At 44.4% G+C, this 23,158-nt stretch overlaps 1 protein-coding gene across 3 annotated transcripts in view; it reads left to right on the top strand.

Annotated features, from left to right (window-relative positions):
- Nucleotides 1–23,158, top strand: part of LOC117347916 (RNA exonuclease 1 homolog) — a 189,737-nt gene that overhangs the window by 78,234 nt on the left and 88,345 nt on the right. For all 3 annotated transcript variants that reach the window (XM_033919439.1, XM_033919436.1, XM_033919437.1), the window contains exons 9-10: nt 5,702–5,851; nt 17,015–17,128. In XM_033919439.1, the coding sequence (XP_033775330.1) occupies nt 5,702–5,851; nt 17,015–17,128 (264 nt within the window). The remainder of the gene's footprint in view (nt 1–5,701; nt 5,852–17,014; nt 17,129–23,158) is intronic.

Here is a 23,158-nt window from a genome sequence, read left to right as displayed (position 1 = left end):
TGATTTAAGGTACTGGGGTACATGGGGGCATGGGGGGATGTTTTAAGGTACCGGGGGTACATGGGTATGGGGGGATAATTTAAGGTATGGGGGGTATGGGACCTGCCTGCCTTCCACTAGGCCTGCCTGCCCTGTGCCGGCCTACCACTAGACGACCAGAGAGGGGGACTGGGTGCAGAGCCTGGCAGGGAGAATTTGATTCAGAATGTTTTTTTTTTTCTTGTTTTCTGCCTCTAAATCTAGGGTGTGTCTTATGGTCTTCAATGAGAAACCTAGGGGGCAAGGGGGCCCCTTCTGGTGATTAAGGCAGGTCATGACCTGTTGGGGCCGCCGCGGGGGCGGACTGCTGGGCGGGATGGACCTCTGGTCTGACCCGGCAGAGGCACTGCTTATGTTCTTAGGTGCGTCTTATGGAGCGAAAAATACAGTATCTACCAACTCCATAGCCCTGGAGAAAAGAAAGTTGTGAGCAAGTAAATTGTAATGTGGCTGCTATGGGGAAAGCCTGAGTAAGAGTGGCCTTGGTGGCATAAAGGGTAGCAGATTGAAATTAATAATAATATGGATCTGCATTCCTGCTTTTACAGAGCTTATGTTCAATTGTGGAAATTCCTTAAACTGCTAAAACTTTATAGAACTGTTGCTGGTGGTTTTGAAGATAGTATCTAGGACCACACACTGTAGATGAATTTCTGTTTTGCATGGAGTTAATTACTTTTAGATAAAAAAATAAGTTCCATTGGGTTTTTTTTGTTTATATATTCAAGAATCTGAAGGGATGTTTGGGTGAGGTATTGAAGGGTGGGGGAATGGAATGGATGTTAGCAGGTAAGGATAGGTATGGTTTAGAGTCCAGTGAGAATGTGGGGAGATAAGGTGAAATTTGTCTCCATGCAACTCTTAACATACACAGGTGCACAACTTATAGTCTGTAAGCATCAAAGTATTTAGATCAGCTTCTCGCAAATTAGCCAGAGCCGCTGCACACTAAATGGGATTGCGGCTGGATGTCTACACATGCGCAAAGGCTCTGTGTCACCAATGGGGGATACTTAACAGGAGAGGCATGGGTAGGAGGAGAGGCGCCGTTGGCAGCTGACTGTCTACAAGATGACCGTCTCTTCGCAAGAGGCACGTTCTTTAGGAAGTCAGACGGTGCTTCGCGGCACACAGTTTGCGATTCACTCTGTTTCTCAACTTCTTCAAGCCAAGTACCCTCAAGCCTAACAAGTACCAACCGAGTACCCCTGCCCAAGCTCTGCCCCAGACCTGCCCAAGCTCCACCCATGACCCCATCCCCATAATCATAATACTAATTGTAACGCAATTTCTTCCATCCATTTTTCATATACACACAATATAATCTTATTAATACATAATGGTAATCACAAAATTTAAAAAACACAAAGCACACTGTATGCAGAGAAAGTGTTATCTTTTATATTTGGGCTTTTTTTTTTTCAAAGAGGTCAAGGCAGATGACTTTAAAATATGTAATCAGTAACAACTATAGATAAATAGACAAATATAAAGCAAAATAAGAGAGAAAAGAGAATAGTTACTGTATTTTTCGCTCCATAAGACACATTTTTTGCACCCCAAAAAGGGGGGTGGGTCTTATGGAACGAAGATGAAACCGCCGCCCCTCCCCCGCCGTATCTTACCTTTTTAAGCGCCCCTTAAGCCTAGTGGTCCAGCGGTGTATGGGCCGACAGGAGCATACTGTCTGTGCTGCTGCCTGGGCCCGCCCCACTTTCAGCATGGCTGCATCAGTTCTCGTGGAACATTAGAGCGGTCGCGCAACTGCATTCATGCTAGGGAATGGGGAAAGGTCAGGGCATCATGACGCTGCGCACTGAGATCAGCCGGGGCTGGTGGCGAGAAAGTGCAGTCACGCAGCAGAGCAACACGGAAGGAGCTGAAAAGCTGTCAGTCGCACCCTCCACACGCTCTTCCCAGCCTACAGAGTCACCCCGGAGGCGTGAGCTGGAAGCTGTGCAGCAGAAGAGATTCTGGGGCACGAGGTGCTCTCGCGCTTGGTTGTGGTGCGCCCACAGTCAGGTATACCTTCCTAAAAATATCTGTAATGAGACACACAGAAATAGGTCCCACGTAAGATTAAAAACAAGAAAACAACAACACAATCTGTTTTCTCTCCTGAGTGGTTTTCTTATTTAGCTCTTCGATTAGAAACGTGATGCAGGAACTCATGCCCATATTATGTTAGAAGGCATGTCATGTAAAAAGCAATACTGATCTAGCTATGTACATAGAAGTAACAGGAAGCTGAGGTAAATGTTGATTATTCCTGAGCGTGATTTGCCAGATTGAATGTTAAATGTACCTTACAGTAATAAATCAGTTTGGAAATGCACTAGAGGTGAGGGGGGATGGTAGGTTACAGGTCAGGGAAGGGGGGGATAGGGTGCAGAGCCTGACAGGGAAGGGAGGACAGGGTGCAGAGCCTGGCAGGGAAGGGAGGACTGAGTGCAGAGCCTGAGTGTGGGGTTGGGTGCAGAGCCTGGCAAGGAGTGAGGGAGGCTGGGTGCACAATTTGGATCAAAATGGGTTTTTTTTCTTGTTTTCCTCTTCTAAATCTGAGGTGCATCTTATGGAGCAAAAAATACGGTAAGCTCTGCAATGCTTTGCCAGAGGATGTGGTAAGAGCGGATAGCGTAGCTGGTTTTAAGAAAGGTTTGGACAAGGTACTGGAGGAAACGTACATAGTCTTATTTTTTTTTTTTTAATTCTTTATTCATTTTAAAACTTTCATCAAGTGTACAAATATTCAAAATAAACACAATTAGTCTGAGCACTTGAACATCTTATCATTATAACTTATAAGTAGAAATGTAACCCTCACCCCACCCTCCCTCAAATCCCTCTATTCATTATAAGATCTTATATTTGAAACCCTCCCCCACCCAATACTAAATGGTGTATAATTAATAGAAAAATGGCATCTAATCATGACAGAAAGATGTTAATGGCTCCCATATTTTAATAAAATTTTTATAATTTCCATTCTGTACCGCTATTGATCTTTCCATTCTATATACAGTGGTACCTTGGATTACGAGCATAATCCGTTCCAGGAGCATGCTCGTAATCCAAAATGCTCGTTTATCAAAGTGAGTTTCCCCATAGGAAATAATGGAAACTCGCTTTGATGCGTTCCCCCCCCCCCCTTCGATCAGGCACCCCCCCTGTGATCCGGCACCGCCCCTGCCTCGAACCGGCACCCCCCCGACACGATTGGGCCCCCCCCCGGCCACGATCCGACCCCCTCCCGCCACGATTGGGCACCCCCCTGACACGATCCGACATCCCCTCGACACAATTGGGCACCCCCCTGCCGCTTCTTACCCTCATCTGGGCACTCTTGAAAATCGGCCTCCTCGTCTGCTGGGCCTTGAGCATCTGAGCTTGCTCAAGGCCTGCGAGTTCACGTTCAGAACGTGAACTCGTGAGCATGCTCAGATGCTCAAGGCCCGACAGACGAGAAGGACGATTTTCAAGAGTGCCCAGATGAGGGTAAGAAGTGGCGGGGGGGGGTGCCCAATTGTGGCGGGGGGGTCAGATCGTGGCGGGGGGGTGCCGGTTCGAGGCAGGGGAGTTGCCGGATCGCAGGGGGGGGTGCTCGTAAATTGAGCCATGCTCGGTTTCCGAGGCACTGATTTTGCAAATGTTTTGCTTGTCTTGCAAAGCACTCGCAAACCGGTGCACTCGTAAACCAAGGTACCACTGTATATGACATACTGAATTCCACCAAAAATTAAAATTAAGCCTACTATGATCTTTCTAGTTATTAGTAATATGTTGGATGGCAACTCCAGTCAAAATCATTAAAAGTTTATTGTTACACGCTGATATCTGACTCTCTTTTTTCTCATAGACATTCCAAATATCACAGTATCATAAGATAACGCTACATGGTTTTCCAATAAACAATTTATTTAATCCCAGATTGGGTTCCAAAAGGCTAAGATATGGGGAGAGTAAAACAAAAGATGATCCAAAGTCCCTACATCCAGATTACAATGCCAGCATTTATTAGACAAAGAACTATTTAACTTTTGTAATCTAGCTGGGGTCCAAACAGCTCTCTTTTTTTTTACATAGTCTGTTATTGAGAAAGACATGGGGAAGCCACTGCTTGCCCTGTATCGGTAGCATGGAATATTGCTACTCCTGGGGTTTTGACCAGGTACTAGTGACCTGGATTGGCCACCGTGAGAATGAGCTACTGGGTTTGATGGACCATTGGTCTGACCCAGTAAGGCTATTCTTATGTTCTAAAATATAGACAGCAGATATAAATTCACAAAACTGACAAATTTTGATCACTAAATTGAAAATACAATTATTTTCCTACCTTTATTGTCTGGTGATTTTATGAGTTTCTGGTTGCATTTCCTTCTGACTGTGCATTCAATATTTCTTTCTTTCTGCTTCCTTCATGCTTCCTCTCCTCCGGACCCCATTCCCTTCCCCATACAACATCTCTCCCTCTCTTTCTCTCCATGAGTCCAACTTTTCTTCCTCTCTCCTCCATCCCTATTGGCAATATGTCTCCCTCTCTCTCTCTCTCTCACTGTCCATCTGTCTTGAGAGATCCAGGTATCTCTCCTACCCTCTCTACTGCCACATCCAACATTTCTCCCTCTCTCATCCCCTGGATCATGTGCTGCATTTTTCACCACTGCCCTCCAGCACAATGCCACTTTCTCCCTCCATCACTATGTCCAACATTCCTCCCCCTTGCATCCCTTTCAATCTACCCTCTCCACCACCATATCCAACATTTCTCCGTCTCATCCTTCTATTTCCCTTACTCCTATTTTCCTTTCTTCCTTTCCCCATGTGCACCATCTCTCACTCACACATTCATGCCCATCAATTCTCCCTTTCTATTCTCTCCCTTCTTTGTCCCATGTTCATGCCCCGTCCCTTCCTTCTGTGTCGAGTTTGTGCCCCCTCCCTGCCTTTCAGCTCTGTCCCAAAATTAAGTTGCTCTCCTGGGGATCCCTGCCTGCCCCATCCATCTGCACTCCCCCCTCCCCCAAAGCCGACCCATCCACAGAAGCCTCAGGCGTCAGCAAGAATCCCTGCCCGCTCACCCCCTGCTGAAGCCGCTGCTGGGGATCCCTCCCTGCCTGCCCGCCCGTCACACCACTCCCATCCCCAAAACCGACCTTGTTACTTTGTTGGAGCCGGATTCGCTCCATCCTCCCCCAGCAGCAACTCCATGCAGGGACAGCACGTGCAGCGATTCACATGCTGCATGTGACTGGCCCATAAGCCTTCCCTCTGATGTCGGTTCTGATGGAGAGAAGATTCCGGGTTAGCTACGCAGTGTGTGAGTCACTGCCTGCGTCCCTGCATGGAGTGTTGCTAGGGGAGGAGGGAGCCAGTCTGGCTCCAACAAAGTAACAGAGTCGGCAGGGAGTGATCCCTGGCAGCGGCTTCAGCAGGGGGCAGGTGGGCAGGGAGGGATCCCCGGCGGCAGTGGCCAGGCTGCATACCCCCAAGCGGTCCTCATACCCTCAAGAGTATACATACCGCGTGTTGACAAACACTGATTTAGAGGACCAGTTATTGTGTAGCATATCGTATTGAATGCTGTTCCCATGATTTTATAGGAGGGGAGGTTTTATAATATACTAATACTTTTTATCTAAAACCCCTTTTTCTGGTTTAGATGTTACAGGAGTCATTTTCTATAAACTCATTAAAGTCTATGCACTGAGTGAAGAGCAATTAGAAGAAAATGGTTATCCCCGAATAAATCCTAACAAACCAGGCAGTGCCATAATATGCACAGGAGTAACAAAAAACTTTCTATCTGATGGTGAGTAAAATTTCCTATATTTTACCAAATTTGAGGCCAAGGCCAGATCACTACTTCAGACGTAGTACATTGCCGTGGGTGAATTTCTTCAAAAAGGTGGTAAGTAAATCCTAATAAATGAATGAATAAAATAAAGCACATTTCACAGGCTCTTAAAAAATTGTGAAAGGGTACACATCCACAAGATAGACACATGAGCTAATTCTGTAAGTGCTGACTGAAAAGGCAGGTGCCTAGAAAAATGACATCTGCTGTGTGTCAGTCACTTTCAGATACTATTTAGAGAATCTTGTTTACTGGCGCCTAAAGAAGAACTTAGATGCTGGTAATGTAAGGCCAGGGTTTTAAAGGCCTACATCTTTGGCATCTAGGTTCATCATAGAATTATGCCTAGTAGTGCTTAGTGACACCTAAAGCCAGCTCCTCCCCTAAACATGCCTACTTAGACGTGCAGCATTACTAAGTGCTGCTAGGCGCCTGAGTGTTAGCCGCTAGTCCCAGGAGGTGCCTAGCAGCGCCAATATTTTTTTTAATTGTTTTTTTTAAATGTTAGAGGATTGCATTCCCTCCCTCCCCAAACGTACAGCCTTGTTTAGAGAGCTAGTGCATCTCCAAGCAGAGATATGCTTCCTACAGGAATCCCATCTTCCCAGAGCCTATGAAAGCTACTTGAGGGACTCTAGATTCCCTTCGATGTATTGGGCATCTACTGGGGCTTCCAAAAAGAGAGAGGTGGGCATTTTGTTCGCCAGGAACCTGCCACTAGAAGTTAAGACAGTGATTCGGGACCCTCAAGGCCATTATATTATTGTGGTGGGGGTTCTCCAGGGTCGCATCTATACCTTTGCTAATTTTTATGCACCAACTGAGAGGCAGGTGACTTCTTTCATGAAATGACATCTAAGCTACTTCAATACAAAGAGGGCTCGCTGATCATTGAGAGGGACCTGAATATGACACACTTTCCATCCTTGGACAGTTCTGGCAGTCAGGTGACTTATGGTAGGAGGGCTAGGGCTGAGCTGCGCCGCTTCCTCCTAGATCTTAACTTAGAGGATGGGTGGAGATGGCTGAACCCTAGGGACCGGGATTACACTTATTTTTCATACTCTCGAATAGACTACATTTTGGTGAAGAAAGAACTTTTACATAGGGTGGGCTGAGCTGGAATTGAACCACAGAGCGAATCTGACCACTCACCTGTATGGGTATATTTGGAGGGTTGTCTTCCAAAGCACAGGTTGTACTTATTGGAAGCTAAATGATGGCCTCTTGGATGATCCTGTGGTCCTACATAATAATAATAATAATTTTATTTTTATATACCGCCAAAGCCATGAAAAGTTCAAGGCGGTTTACAACAAGAAGCGCTGGACAATCAGCGAAGAGGTCAACAATTCAAAGACATCTATACAATCTTATATAATGGAAGAAGTAGAAAGCTATATAGTTCATAAGGTTAATGGTTGAATTTGCAGTGCTATAAAATTCTTAGTTTACAAATTGATTGAACAAACTCGTTTTTATCAATTTTCTAAAACTGAGGTAGGTTGAGGAGTGCGTGATAACGTTGTTCAGCCAATCATTCTATTTGCCTGCCTGGAAGGCGAGGATTCTGACCAGGAATCTTTTGTAGTGTTAAGCCTTTATTGTTGGGTAGGTGAACAGATGTGTTCTTCATGTAGGCCTAATAGAACTTGCCAGATTAAATTGGGAAACTAGGTAAGTGGGGGCCAGACCAAATATTGATTTATAACACAGAACAGAGAACTTAAACAGAATTTCACGCCTCCAGGGGCAGCCAGTGAAGTTTTTGATAATAGGGGCTTATGTGATCCCATTTCTTCAGCCCAAAAATCAGTTGAACTGATGAATTTTGAATGACTCTGAGTCTTAGAATGGTTTTTTGAAGGTTCCCAAGTAAATGATGTTGCAATAATCGAGAATGCTTAAGATGGAAGATTGAACCAGTAAGCGGAAAGATGTTGCATCAAAGTATTTTCTGATGGTTCTGAGTTTCCAAAGTAACGAGAAGCATTTTTTAACCAGTAAATCTGTGTGAGCATTTAGAGTAAGGTGGCAGTCCAGAGTCACTCCCAGAATTTTAATGGAATGTCAATAGGGAAGACCTGACCGTTCAAGGAGATCGATGAGTCTTTGATTTTGTCGTTAGGGCTTGCTAGGAAAAATTTAATTTTGTATGTGTTGAGCTTCAATTTGAAGTCGGTCATCCATAGTTCAATTTGTTCTAGAATGAATGATATATGAATCTTTGTCTCGGAGGTCAGAGTAGTAAGTGGAATAACTATGGTGATATCATCAGCATAGATATAAAATGTAATTTTTAAGCTTTGTAGTAAGTTCCCCAGTGAGGCAAGGTATATGTTGAACAATGTAGGGGATAGAGGAGAGCTCTGCGGGACTCCGCAAGAATTTACGCAACTACAGGATTTTTTATTGTCACTATAGACTTGATATGACCGTTTGCTCAAAAAATCCTGAAACCATTTTAACACGTTACCTGAAAGACCGATTGATTCCAGACAGTCAATCAGAATGACTTGGTCGACCAGATCGAAGGCACTACTCAGGTCTAGTTGCAGAATTAGGGCACTGGTACCCTGACTGAATAATGTATGAAGGAAATCCAGCAGTGATGCAATGACAGTTTCAGTGCTGAACCCAGAACGAAAACCTGACTGATTGTTTTTCAGTATGCTTAATTTGTCCAAATACATTACTAGTTCCTGGTTGACCAAGCCTTCCATCAGTTTAACGAAGAAGGGAGTGCTCGTGATTTGTCTGTAATTAGAGGTCAGTTTGGTAGATTCTTTAGGATTTTTGACGATCGGGGTGATCAGAATCTGGCCTAATTCTTCAGGGAAAGTACCGGTTAGTAAGAGAGAGGAGAGCCAGTTGTATAACTTGGCTTTAAATGAGACTGGAGCAACTTTCATTATATTTGGGGGGCAGCAGTCTAATCTGCAGTAGGAATCAGCGTATTTCATGTAATATTTGGAGAATTGTTGCCAGGATGGAGTAGTAAAATTATTCCAGATCATATCTACCCTAGGTTCATCTTTGTGTTGTGCAAACTGGGTGGTTCAAATGTTTGGTTGCGGGACCTGTTAGTTTAGATCTCAATTGTTGATTTTGTTGTTGAAAAAGTCGGCCAGGTCGTCTGCAGATGGTGGGGAATCTGGGGTAGAACATGAGAAGCCTGTATGTCATAGAGATTGTTGACTAATTCAAAGAGATTTCTACTGTTGGCGTTCGGTGATCTGATTTTTTGGTGTAAAAGTTGGTGCGTTTTCTTTTATTATTAGTTTTTTTGTATTCGTTTAGTTTTTGTCTCCAGATTGACCTTCCCACACTGTCCCCTGATTTCAGCCATTGTCTTTCGAGTTTCCGTAATTCCCGTTTTACATTTCCTAACTCAGTATCATACCAGCCATCCAGATTCTTATTTCTTATTTTTCTTAGTTTAGTGGGGGCCATTTTGTTTAATATCTGCGGACTCATGTTGGTCCAAGAGACAGCCAAAAAGGAGTCCGAGTCTGAACTAGAAGTTATGTCATAGTGTGACCAGAATTCTACCAGAGTTCACCCTACCTCTGCTAGCTACCATTTTCTTAGCTCTTATTGCCTCCTTGGATTTGGTTGGGGGGTGTCTTACTTGCCAGCTGAATTGGAAGCTACACAAACGGTGGTCTGACCATAGAGAGTCGGTCCAGATGGCTTGGTTCCAGAAAATCTTGGGATTGACTAGCTCTTTGGAGGAATAAGTGACTAGATCTAGCTGGTGGCCTTTTTGATGGGTCTTTTCAGGGGGCGGCACAAAGAAGTCTAGTGAAGAGATGAAGGATAGTAGATCTTTGGAGTCACCCTGATCTGCCTGCACTAGGTGAATATTTAGATCACCTGTCAGTAGGTTGTATGGGCCTAGTGTTGAGTTTGTAAGGAGAAATTCGTAAAACATGTCTCTGGCTGCGGGCCATTTCTTAGGAGGAATGTAGAATAGGGTAATTATTAGAGCATCTTCTAATTGATTTGACCAGAGTTTGCAGGAAAGAATTTCTAGGTTCGCTGAGGAATTTGAGGCTAGGATTGTGGACTCGAATGATTCTTTTAAGATAATCGCTAGTCCTCCCCCTCTACCTCTGCTTCTAGGTAGAGAAATAATTTTAAACCCAGGGGGTAGACAGTCACGTATAATAATGTCGTTATCTGAGACCAGCCAAATTTCAGTTAGAAGAACAAAATCAGGGTTGGCTTCTTCCAGCCAGTTTTTGACCAGCTGTGACTTGTTCCTAATAGAGCGTATATTTAAGTAGAACCATGAAGATTTTGATGGTGAGGAGCATTGGTGGTTACAGGGTAGGTAATCTTTCTCAATATCCGCTGTCTTTTACAGTAGGGTCTGCTAGGTTTTCGTGTGGGGGGGTACAACCGGGATTTGGAAGGGACCCCTTTCTGAACAGTCATATAAAGAAGGATTAACATCTCTAAGATGTTCTGAAGTAGTTGAGCGAGACCTTATAAGTCAGGGGTGTCCAATGTCGGTCCTCGAGGGCCGCAATCCAGTCGGGTTTTCAGGATTTCCCCAATGAATATGCATTGAAAGCAGTGCATGCACATAGATCTCATGCATATTCATTGGGGAAATCCTGAAAACCCGACTGGATTGTGGCCCTCGAGGACCGACATTGGACACCCCTGTTATAAGTACTGGAATGGGAATAGCATAAAATGCAGCAACTGACCTGCTTTTGTAGCAGATCCAATAAACCATAAGGACCTAAATCAGATAATTGGTTAGGAGAGCCATCCTATACAGAGTGGACAACAGAGATTGAAAGGCTTCAGAGAAGTAATGTTCGTAGTCTAAATCATACAGAGATCTAGTTAGAAATTGACCGGGAAGTGAGCATGGGCATTGGACGCCTGCGCACTCATAAAGCTGCAGTTGCCAATTAAGCTGCTAGCTTTCACTCAAGGTGTGTAAAATAACAAAAAACATGGAAAATGACGCTAACACAAGGTTTTAACAAAATATAATAATTATGTATTTATTGTTTTTATTTTTCAATCATGAAACTCAAAAGAATAAAGCATAGTTCCGTTAACAGTTGCGTTAGTGGGAGGTCGTTATAGTTGCCAAAATGCTGGCCTTCTGATAACGAATTCAGCTCAATACTTCGAAGCACCCCATTATATACCTTTGGCCCAGTGTGACATCATTGGCTGTGCGGGCCAATCAAAACTAACAGAGGTGGTCTTAAAAGTTAGACAAAGAAAATTCCTCTACGTTTAAAAGTTTCAGAAATTACATTTGTTTGTTTACATTCATTTCTGAATATACATTAACATTTTATTACATATTCAATATTCTTTTTGTCATTCTTAAAACTTATTTCAGACAATTTGTCTATATGTCAGGCAAGATGCTGAAATGTTCTAAGCCTGCTTTGAACAACTAAGTTTCATGTTACACCTACAAACAGTGCTGAAAATTGGTCAGCTTTAGAAGAAAGGAGGGGCTGTCTTCCCCTCTCCCTGAGCTGACAGTTTCAAATTTCATTGATCTTCACACAGAAGCCTTCCTATGTTAGAGACTGGAACAGCAGTCTCTGACTCTAAGTTAACCATTTCCGGATGTTGTGTTCAGGATTTTTCCCTTAGTATCTTCCATTTCATTTTTAATACAAAATTCCTTCATCCATCCATACTTGGGCCCAACATTCATAACTTCACACACATTATATGTCATTCATATTTAATACATATTATATCTTAGTTTAGGATACGTAATCTAATATGCTCTTCCTACCCCGCCTAAGGCACATCTGATATCAATTAGAACCACGATGCTAGGAGCGGGAAACCTGAACAAAGACAGAGACAGAAAGTCACTGACATAAAATGGAGTCCAAAACACAGAAGATACAGAAAAGACAGAGAACAAAATGGAGTCCATGTATATCCTGATTTCCTCCATGATCTAGCCTAATAGCAAAGTACATACAAATAATATTATTATACTTTCCCTTAATATTAATCTGTAGTGTGTTTTTCTTGACTACATCCATATTCAGATTTTTATTCACCAGCTTTTCGTACGCTTCTTTTGGACGTGGCCTTAACTAACACATATGCTTGTATCTAACTAGAGTTACCCAGAATCATACGAAAAACAGGCCCTTTTGTAGAAAAATTCCACAAAAATACTGCACTATTATATCCTGATGTCCATTCCATTACCGTCCCACAGACATCACCCCCTACTGGCCACGAGCCACTACTGCTCAGGAAGATCATGCAAATACTTTATATAAAAAAGTCATGCAATTAGATTTGCCAGAGTAGTCATTCAAATACTTATAAGATTTTGTCCAGGCTGTGGGCCTGTGGGGGTCTTCCAAGGCAGGAGGAAGAAATCGCTCAAGCAGGCACATGTTGCTGATGAGTTCTTGTGGAGTTGTAGAGAAGTTTTCCTGTTAGCAGTCCCCGAGTAGCTAGGAGGAGGAGGGAGCGACGGAGTAAGATCTTTAGCCCATTGTTTGGTCGTACCAGGCTGGAATGCTCCTGGCTAGTCGGGAGGGGCGGAGCAAGGTCGCACACCTGGCTGGGGGAAGGGGGCCACAGCAAGGCTCCGTGCAGGAACAGGAATCTGGCCCGATCGCTGAGGAGGTGAGGAGGTGCTGGATCTTCCGAGGGGGAGCTCCTTCAGCCGAATTTGAATGTCCCCGGCTAGTCGGGAGAGGCGGAGCAAGCTCGCACACCCGGCTGTGGGAAGGGGGCCGCAGCAAGGCTCCATGCAGGAGCAGGAATCCGGCTCGATCGCTGAGGAGGCGCTGGATCTGCTGAGGGGGAGCTCCCTCAGCCGAATTTGAATGCTCCCGGCTAGTTGGGTGGGGCGGAGCAAGCTCGCACACCCAGCTGGGGCAAGGGGGCCGCAGCAAGGCTTCGTGCAGGAGCAGGAATCCGGCCCGATCGCTGAGGAGGTGAGGAGGCGCTGGATCTGCTGATTCAGACTATTATTAATGATTATATCCAGTTGAATGTGGGTGGTGAAGCTTCCCAGAAGGCAATTTGTGAAGGGCTAAAAGCAGTAATGCAGAGTCATTTCATCTCGGTGGCGACCCACAAGAAGAGACAGAGGGTACAAGAGGTCCTGCATCTCAGCAAAGTTAGAGGGAACTCACAAGCATCAATCGGGGGAGGGTGGGGTCTTGCATTGTCTTTGGGAGGCATGGTTGTGGAGCCTCTGGCCCAGAGGATGCGGAGCGATTGCATTATGGTAGGCTTTTGGGTTTTCAGACAAACGTGTCCAAATCAGAACTGTTAAATATCACTCTTTCCCCTGTCCGAGAGAGGGCCTTGTGCCGTCTCTTTCACTTCCATTGGGTGAAAGGAGCTATGTGCTACTTGAAAATCCATATAAGCCCTCCTGCCTTTTGTATTTACAATTAAAATTATATCCCGACGCTTCAGAGAATTAAGAGAGGAACTGAATACTTGGGAAAAATCTTGCTTCTTGGTAGGATTGAGGTGATTAAGATGATGATTCTACCCCAGCTTCTATTTCTTTTTCAGACCCTTCCAATTTGGGTGGGTAGAAATATGCTTGGGGCAATGCAACAGTGACTTCTTGCTTTCGTGTGGGCCCATAAGCTTTCACGGATCAGTGGGAGAGTGTTGTGTTTGCACAAACAATTTGGTGGCCTGGCGGTGCCGTCCCTTTTGAAATATTATCAGGCGACCCAGCTGAGGACGTTTCTGGAATGGCAGATTCAAACCTGCAAACCCTGGGTGGATATAGATCAGAGCAGAGACAACTTGATTCCCTTGCTCTATTTGCCATGGTTCTCGGGAGGTAGGAAGTACACGGGGTGGGGGGGGGGGGAGTCTGGAAGCTGTGAAGACTGCCCTGTGGGTCTGGTGCTCGGTGGAGCATCTGGCCCTGCAGTAAAGGCAACACTCTTGGTATACCCCACTCTGATTTAACCCTGAATTTGCCTCTGGCTGTAGGGTGGGGATCTTTCACGGTGGAAACTTCAGGGGCTGGTATGTGTGGGTCAATTTATAGACATAGAGGGGCAGGTTGTACGGTCTTTTGGAGACCTCCAGGAGAGAGATGGTTTGGAACCTAGAGATTTGTTCCATATCCCCAAACAAAGGACTACATTCAACGGGCTGGGATTCTGAGAGAGCTCCTTGGGGTGGGGGTAACTGAATTTGAAAAGCTGTTGGGCCCGGAGGTTAAAAAAGGCATGATTTCCACTATATATGCCTGCCTTAATAGTAGATCCAATATCCCCCTGAAATGCATGTTAGCATGGGAAACAGATTTGGTCTGGAATACCCAATTTGGGCAGTGCTACCCAAAAGTTCGGGCAATGTGAACAGCGCGCGCAAACGGATATAGTATGCCCTTCCGCCGCTAGAGATGTCTAGCAGTATGCTTTGTGAATCAGTGTGCCAACGGGCATGCAACTGAGTGGTCGCATTGCTTTGTTCTGTGTGATTTTGTAAGGCTGTGTTTTAGTGACTCGGCAGATTTCGATGTGATGGATTTTACCGAGCAAAGAATCGGCATCAAATTTTGTTTCAAACTTTAAAAAACTGCTGCAGAAACCCATCGTATGCTCCAGGAAGCCTTTGAAGATAATGCCATATGCCAAAGCAAAATCTTTCTTTGGTACAAATGGTTCAAGGACGGACGAACATCTGTCCACAACGATGACTGTTCTGGATAACCGTCAACAAGCACAACACTGGAAACCATAGCAAAGGTTTGTGAGACTATCCTTGCAAATCATAGGCAAATTATCCACAGTGTTTGTGAGATAGTAGGACAGTCATACGGGACAGTTCAATGAATTTTGTCAGACGAATTGAACATGAAGACGCATTGGTTGCTCTACCATGGCAACGCGCCCGCTCGTTGTTTGGCAGTTCCTGACTTCCAGAAACATTATAGTGATTACGCATCCTCCCTATTCGCCTGACCTTTCCCCCTGTGATTTTTTTTCCTGTTCCCCAAAATGAAATTACGACTGAAAGGGCGCAGTTTTAACACAATTGAAGAGATCCAGGCAGAATCGCAGCAGGTCCTCAAGACACTCACCCAAGATGACTTCCATAGATGCATGGACTCATGGGAAAAATGCTGGGATCGCTGTATACATTCTCAAGGGGACTACTTCGAAGGAGACGGTAGAAACTAGGAGTTTCGGCAAGCAATTTTTTTTTTTTACAATTGAATTCCCAAAACTTTTGGGTAGCACCTCGTATAATCCAAGAGGAATGGGACATGACCTGGAAGCATACTGCCACACTTGGTTTAACCACTGTGATGGTGGAAAATGGGTGCTACATTCCTATTTTCCTAGCAAAACTCTCTGGAAGGGGGGGATGGACAGTGTTGGTGGAGCTGTGGGTTCCCAGGTACTTATTTGCACATGTGGTGGGATTGTGGAATGACTCAGGGGTTCTGGATTTCAGTATTCCAAATCTTGTCATTATCTTGCATAGGGCTCTTGAGCCCTTCATTGGGTTAGTATTTCTGCATCATTATGATAATGTTTGGGAGGAGGGGGAAAGTCTGCTTCACTAAACTGTGCCTGTCAGCGACCTGCTGGTGCTGATGGCCAGTTGGAAACAGTTTGCTGCTCCAGTTATGCAATTAGTGCTGACTAAACTGGACAACTGGTACTCTGTATAGGCTGCTGGCCTTGAAGTATCTTAGGATGGGGAGCTTTATTGGGAAATGGAAATGCTATGAAGAATGGAAGAAAACTGTACAGTGAAGGTGATGTTTGTTGTGTTTGGGGAGGGGGAGAATTAATGTTGCTGGTTGCTTTATGTACAGAAAACACTCTCCCTTGGTTAGGGCTGTTGGAAATTGTTTAGGGCTCCTAGTCCCTGTTTTTTTGCCGGACTAAGCTTGGGTGGGCCCATTAATGAACACCTTTAGTGAAGCGACCGAACTACCACAATTTCAAGCTCTACTAACCAACCTACCCCATGCCTTCTCCTCCTCCCGCCATTTCATAGCTATGACGTTATACACGTTGAGGTTTGAAGGATTGAATGTTGGGTACGTCAGATGGCCAAGATGGCGACCACCGGTGGGACTTGCAAAAAAAAAAAAAAAAGTGGTTGCTGAGAGGAAAGCATGTGTCGTGTGTCCCCGTTAGTACTGCTGAGGTCGTAATTTCGATTTCAGCTTTGTAATTAAAAAAAAAAAAAAGTAAAAAGAAAACTAGTTCCTTCTAACGAGTGTAGTGCTTTGTTTCGCTTGTTGTCAGTTTACGTTTAATTTGCGGGGACCGAGCTCACGGAGACGGGACGGAAATGGGTTTTTAAAATTTCAGTCTTAGTAGTTTGCCGGTCCACAAAATAATTCTTTTATTTCTGCCGGACTGTAGGTATAAAAAGGTTGAAAAACACTGTTCTAAGAGATGCTGAACTTGTTCACTTGCTTCTGTTTATAGTTTAATTGATACTTTGAATGTTTTTTCCTAATTTTTATGGGGAGTTAGATTCACTGCTTTAAAGAAAATACTAGCCACTGCAAGGCAGCACAGAATGCTGTATAGTGATGTCACTTCAATAGTTCTTAGTCTCCTGCTGGCTGGAGAGCATATTCTCAAGTGGCTGGCTTGGTTTTGAAGGACTCGAGGAAAGAAAATTAGGTATGATCTAATTTAACATTTTTGAAAAAACTTTTATTCAATATTTGAAATCCTGTTAAACAAAAACTAATAAAGAGTAGGTCATTTAAAAACAACATTCAGTTTTCAACTGCTTGAGCAATTAATGGCTTTTAAAACCTAAAGATTTGTGGATATCTAGTGTCTTTCCTTGCTATACCAGCCGCTCTAAAGTGATCCTAATTGAATTTCCATTCTAAAGGATGCCTGGAAACTAGACTGCTAGATATTATATTTTTATAACTGGTAACAATCTACTTTAACAATAAAGTAATTTTCTTCCAATAAGAGAAGGTTAGAAATTGACATTTATTTCCAGGGTCAAGAAGTTTTGAGAGTAGTTCTATAAAGGGACACCTGGATTTGAAGCTTAATTTATTTATAGAGAATTTCAAAGTTCTAAATTCATACTTTCAGGCTAACCATTATTCTCTTTTTGTTCTAGGTCTTAGAAGGATTTGTTGTCGCTGTGGTGAAACATATTCTGTAACTTCTAAAGGAAAGCATGTTCGTAAAGAAGAATGTAACTATCATTCTGGGAGGGTGCTCAGACACAAAGGTAAATATATGTTTCTTCAGAAATGAGTAATTTCCAGATAGTATTGATGACAGCGCTGTACGTTTTCATTCAGAGGATCTGAGCTTGATTCTTTGATCTTGTCTTCTGTTAGGCCAGAACTAGTGGTGCTGCAGAGGTGGAGCTTACAGCCCCTAGGAGGAGGAGGAAGCCCAGTCATTTTGCAACAGTGGCTCTTGGCAGCTGGATTTTGGGGTCTATGAGTGCAGGTTTCTGTTAAGTGCCTGGTGCATGGCCCCTGATTGAAGACTGTCTGCAATGAACAGGCTAAGCAATTTGGGAGGGAATATAAATTAGAGGAAAAACAGAGTAGATATAGACGAATGTTCAGAGAGCCAGATCCTAATCCCTGGTTTTTGCAGATCTGAAATCCAAAAGTAGTATGAATTTGAAGGGCAAACAAAAAAATTATTAATCCCACTTTTAAGCACTGCTGAATACTGTGGTTCATATTTATAATAGATGTGCAATAAGTTGGTACAATTTTTTATCCCAGAACAAACAGGCAGAATATTCTCACATGTGGGTGACATCATTCACGGAGCCTCGGTACAGACAGTGCAAAAGTGTACTGTCACTTCTTTAGAAGTGTCAAGACTGCCAGTGCCTTCCCGCCTGATGTCGGCTCATAGGACCAATAGTTCTTAGTCTTCCGGAGAGCTAAAAAGTCATGTTCAGTTTTTTCTTGTTTTCTTTGTTTTTTCATTTTCCCTACCTTTTTCTTTTTCTTTTCTGTTTTTGGCCTTCCCTCAGCCTGTTTTTAGGTCAGTTACATTGAGCCTTTTTTGGACACTCATTCACTCAGCCTCCAGAACAATTGAGTCCTTCGACCTCTCAGCAGTAGTTTTTCCATCAATGTCAAATCCTTCTAGTGCAGTGGTCTCAAACTCAAACCCTTTGCAGAGCCACATTTTGGTTTTGTAGGTACTTGGAGAGCCGTAGAAAAAATAGTTCATGTCTTATTTTAAAAAATGACAACCTTGCATGAGGTAAACCTCATTATAGTTTATAAATCTTTCCTTTAACTGTTAAAGGAAAAATTTATAAGAGTTTTACCTCATTCAAAATTGTCATTTCTTTAATAAGACATTAACTATTTTTTCTGCGGCCCTCACAGTTAAAGTTTAACATCTGTCCTTTCTCAAAACTGACACATTTCAATCACTATAGAAGATAAAATCATTTTCCCTACGTTTGTTGTCTGGTGACTTAATTTTTCTGTGCTTTTAACTATGTTTCCAGGGTCTTCTTATCCATTGACTGTTTTTCTTTCCATCTTCACTTTCTGCCTTGCATCCATCTTTGGCATTAACTTAACATTCAATTTTTCTGCTTTCTTCTCAAAATCTATTTTTCCATGTCTTCCCTTCCTATCTCTCTCTCCTTCCCTCCCTATTTCCATGGTCTGACATCTCTGTCCTTCCCTCCTTGTGTAGCATTTTTCTTTTTCTTCCTCCTTTCTGCCCCTTGCAGTCCATGTCCCTTCCCTTCCTCCTTTCTGGCCCTCCTCCCAGTCCAACATTTTTCCCTCCTTTCCACCAGTCATAGAAACATAGACTATGACGGCAGAAAAGGGCCACAGGCCTAACAAGTCTGCCCACTCTAATGACCCTCTCCCCTAAGTTCTTTCTTGAAGTGATCCTACATGCTTATCCCATTTTTTCTTAAAATCTAGCATGTTGCTGGCCCCAATTACCTGCAGTGGAAGATCATTCCAACAATCAACCACCCTTTCGGTGAAGAAATACTTCCTGGTGTCGCTATGAAATCTCCCACCCCTGATTTTCAACGGATGCCCTCTTGTTGCCATAGGTCCTATAAGGCAGTGTTCTTCAACCACTGGTCCATGGACCAGTGCCTGTCCACAGAAATTTCCTGCCGGTCCACAGGGCCAGCACGTGCATCAGGCCCAAAACAGTGTTCTTCAACCGCCGGCCCATGGTGCGATCAATGCGGCGTTATCTTCGAACCAGCTCCCTCTTCCTAACTGATTCAGTGCACAGAGCCACAGGCAGTGGCTCCTACGGGCATCCTGCGCCTGAACCGGAAGCCTTCTCTCTTACTTTGCAACGTCAGAGGGAATGCTTCCAGATGAGACACGGGACGTGCAAGGTGCAATTAGTACTATTATGGGGGCGGGGTCTGGGGTGGAGATTGGGTAGAGATGGGTGGGATCTGGCCTACAACTTAGCCCAGTGTTCTTCAACTGCCGGTCCACAGAATAATTCTTTTATTTCTGCCGGTCCATAGGTGTAAAAAGGTTGAAAAACACTGCTTTAAGGAAAAAAATATCCTCTTCTACCTCAATATGGCCCGTAACATATTTGAACGTCTCAATCATGTCACCCCTCTCTCTGCGTTCCTCGTGAGTATAGCTGCAACTTACCCAGACGTTCCTCATACGGGAGATCCTCGAGTCCTGAGACCGACTCAACTCTCAGCACATCCTTTTGATAATGTGGCCTCCAGAATTGTACACAATATTCCAGATGAGGTCTCACCATGGACCTGTACAACAGTATTACAACTGCAACATTTTTTTCTGTCTTCCTCTTGCATGCTTCTCCTCTGGTCCTCCTTTCCTCCCCAACCAACATCTCTCTCTCTCTCTCTCCCTCCCTTGAGTCCAAGTTTTCACTCTCTGCCCTCTCTCCCTTCCCCAGTGTAATATTTCTCCTTCCGTCCTTTCAGTCCTCCCCATCAATCTTGCCCTCTCCATGAGTTCAACACTTTCTGCCTCTTGCACGCTTTCTCTCTTTATCCTTACCTCTTCCCTTGAATGGCATCCCTCCTTCCCATCTCCCCAACCCAACATGCTCTCTCCCCATGCACCATCGCACCCTCCCCTCCAGTATGTAGTACCTTTCCAGGTGTATTCAGTGCATAGGACCTGATCATCGTCTGGAGTCGTTCACCCGCTGTGCTACACCTCAAAATCGAGCCCTCAAACGACGTCGTGTTCAACTTGAAAAGATTTTCAGGGGTATGGATCTTTCTTCAGCTAAAGCCTCAACCTCGACTCTGTCTAAGTCTTCTGTGGGGCCCAAAGCTTCGACCTCGACCTCGTTAAAGCCTTCCTCGATGGGAAAGTCCTTATCCTCGGGGAAATCTGCAAAATCGTCTCCGGAGGGGCCGTTATCCTCAGTGTCTCCATCAGGTAAGCTACCTAAGCCAGTCCTTCATGAGTCACAGCCCATTCCACCAGCGACCTTAGTGGGCCCGGTTGCTTCGAGGTTTCCCAAGAAGCGTGTCTCAAAAACGAGGCAGCACTCTTCTTCGAGGTCGTCTTCCTCAGAATCTATAGCCACACAAATTGTACCAGCTCCAGTGGTTTTGGTGCCGGCTTTGCAGAATATGTTGGAAACTATTCTGCATCAGGAGTTTGGTAACATGCTTGCCAATTGACTCCTGCCTTGACCATGCTTCCTGCAGTCCAGCCTGAGCACTCAGCATTATTACAAGGAGTGGAGTCCTTGAGAGTGCCTCGAGGTCAATCTGAACACATTATACAAGGAGCCGAGTCCTTGCAAGTGTTTCGACCTTGATTTTCAACTTCCAGTCCTATCTCACAGCATCAGACAATACCTTATTCGAAGCACAGGGCGAGGACACCTTGATATTCCTCATCGAGGCTGGATTCAAGATCACTGCCCTGTTCTTTGAGGCATAGTTAATCACCACACCATCTGTCGAGGCATTCGTCTCAACCCAGGTCGTTTTCTCGAGGCAGACCTCGTTCTTCGAGACATCAAGACCACTCGAATCCAACAACTCCCTTGTCGAGGAAATCTATGGAACCTCACCAGAAGCCACAGGTTTCTCACCAGTTCTGCAAGATTTTCTTCAACTGGTTCCTCAAAAAGAAAATGTTCTGTTTCTCCTACTCATTCCAGAAGTGGACTTTCGTCTTCATCTGCCTAAGGATTCAGATCTTCAGTACCAGTATTCTAGAGAGGCTTCACCTTTCTTTGCTGTAAGGGGTATTTCGGGAGGCTCTCGTTCACCTTCACCTCAACAAGGCCATCCCTCTTCTGATCCGGTGTCCTTTACTAAGTTCCTATGTCAAATGAGTAAAGATCTCAACATTGCCTTGGAGTCTGATTTGAAATACTCTAAGGAGTATATGGAAGAGCTGGGTTTGTCTAATCCTCCTAGGGATTCTCTCAAATTACCCATGAATGGCATTTTCTCTCAGACTTTTAAGAGAAATCTGGATACCCCGTATTCTATTCCTGCGGTGCCAGCAAAGCTAGAATCTGGTTATAAGATGGTTCATTGTAAAGGATTTGAGAAGTCTCAACTGTTCCATCAATCTCTTTTCGTGGAGTCTTCTTTAAAACAAACCAATCCTGCCAAAGTTTATGCCACAGTTCCTCCTGGCCGAAAAGGAAGGGCCATGGATAAGTTTGGCCATAGTCTGTATCAAAATTCTATGATGACGAATCGGATTTTAAACTATAATTTGGTCTTCACATCCTATCTGAAGCATTGGGTCAACTCCATGCCTACTTTCTTTAAGTATCTACCTAAACATTGGCTCCCAGAGTTCCAACACATGCATCATACTCTGGGTCAACTTCGTATGCATATGATGTTTTTGAAATGTCCTCCAGAGTAACGGTGTTCTCAATAGCCATGCACCGTCTAGCCTGGCTCCGCACCGTAGATAAGGATCCAAATCTGCAAGATCAACTGGCCAACATCCCATGTCAAGGGATTGAGCTGTTTGATGAGGCAGCTACAAAGCGCTTGTCTGAGCATGAGAAATTGTTTGCCTCTATAGTTAAGCTGAAGCCTTCCACTGCTAAGAGTTATAGACCTCCTCCATCTTATAAGAGGCACTATCCTCAGAAGTCAGCACCTTATTCAAGGCCGCCTCCTAAGAAACAACAACAGTGGCAGCGTAAACCTCAGACTCCTGCTTCTCCAAGTCCACTTAGCCTGTCTGACCATCTAACACTGAGCATAACCTCAATCATTCTGCCTCTGTCCTCCCCTCTTCCCATTGGAGGTCATCTCCATCATTTTTATCGATTATGGGAACTAATTACATCCGACCTCTGGGTCCTCACAATAATCAGGTAAGGTTACTCTCTTCACTTCTTTCAGCTTCCACCAGATCTTCCTCTAAGACCACCCTTCTTCTTCAGATAGCTCAAGCTCTGCTTCATCTCCGCGCCATCGAGGAAGTTCCTCTGGAGCAGCAGAGCACGTGGTTTTACTCCCGTTACTTCCTTGTCCTGAAGAAGACGAGGGATCTGCGACCTATCCTGGATCTCAAATTTCTTGTCAGAGCATCCTTGTATCCCCTTCTGGATCACAATGATTGGTTTTGCTCTCTGGATCTCAAAGAGGCTTACACTCAAATTCCCATTCATCCAGCCTTTCGCAAGTTTCTCAGATTTCAGGTGGGAAATCATTTTCAATACAGAATGCTGCCTTTCGGCCTGGCATCATCACCCAGAGTTTTCACTAAATGCCTGATTGTAGTAGCAGCAGCTCTGCGCAGCTATGGTCTTCAGTTTTTCCCGTACCTGGACGACTGGCTCATCAAAGACTCAACATCTCAGGGGGTTATTGTAGCGACCCAATGGACTATTTGGTTCCTCCAAAGTTTGGGGTTTGAAATAAACTTTCCAAAATCCCAGCTACAGCCCTCTCAGATTCTACAGTTCATTGGAGCTGTACTGGACACTGTGCAACTCAGAGCATTCCTTCCTCTACAACGTCAGGATACTCTCATACAACTTTATCGCAAAGTGTCGTCCCTCACTTCACTCTCAGCGAGAAGCATGATGGTTTTCCTAGGTCACATGGCCTCTACAGTTCACGTGACCCCTTTTGCCAGAATTCACCTCAGAATTTCTCAGTGGACCTTGGCCTCTCAGTGGGCGCAGGCTTCTAATCTACTCTCTCAGCACATTACAGTGACTCCTTCATTGAGATAGTCTCTCCACTGGTGGATGCTCTCTTCCAATCTCTCCAGAGAAACGCCCCCTCATCAGAAGGTCC

Source organism: Geotrypetes seraphini, chromosome 1 (genome assembly GCF_902459505.1).
Source record: "Geotrypetes seraphini chromosome 1, aGeoSer1.1, whole genome shotgun sequence".
In the NCBI taxonomy this organism is placed as follows: Eukaryota; Metazoa; Chordata; class Amphibia; order Gymnophiona; family Dermophiidae; genus Geotrypetes; species Geotrypetes seraphini.
Note: the sequence above shows the minus strand (reverse complement) of the source record. Positions and strands in the feature narration are given on the sequence as shown.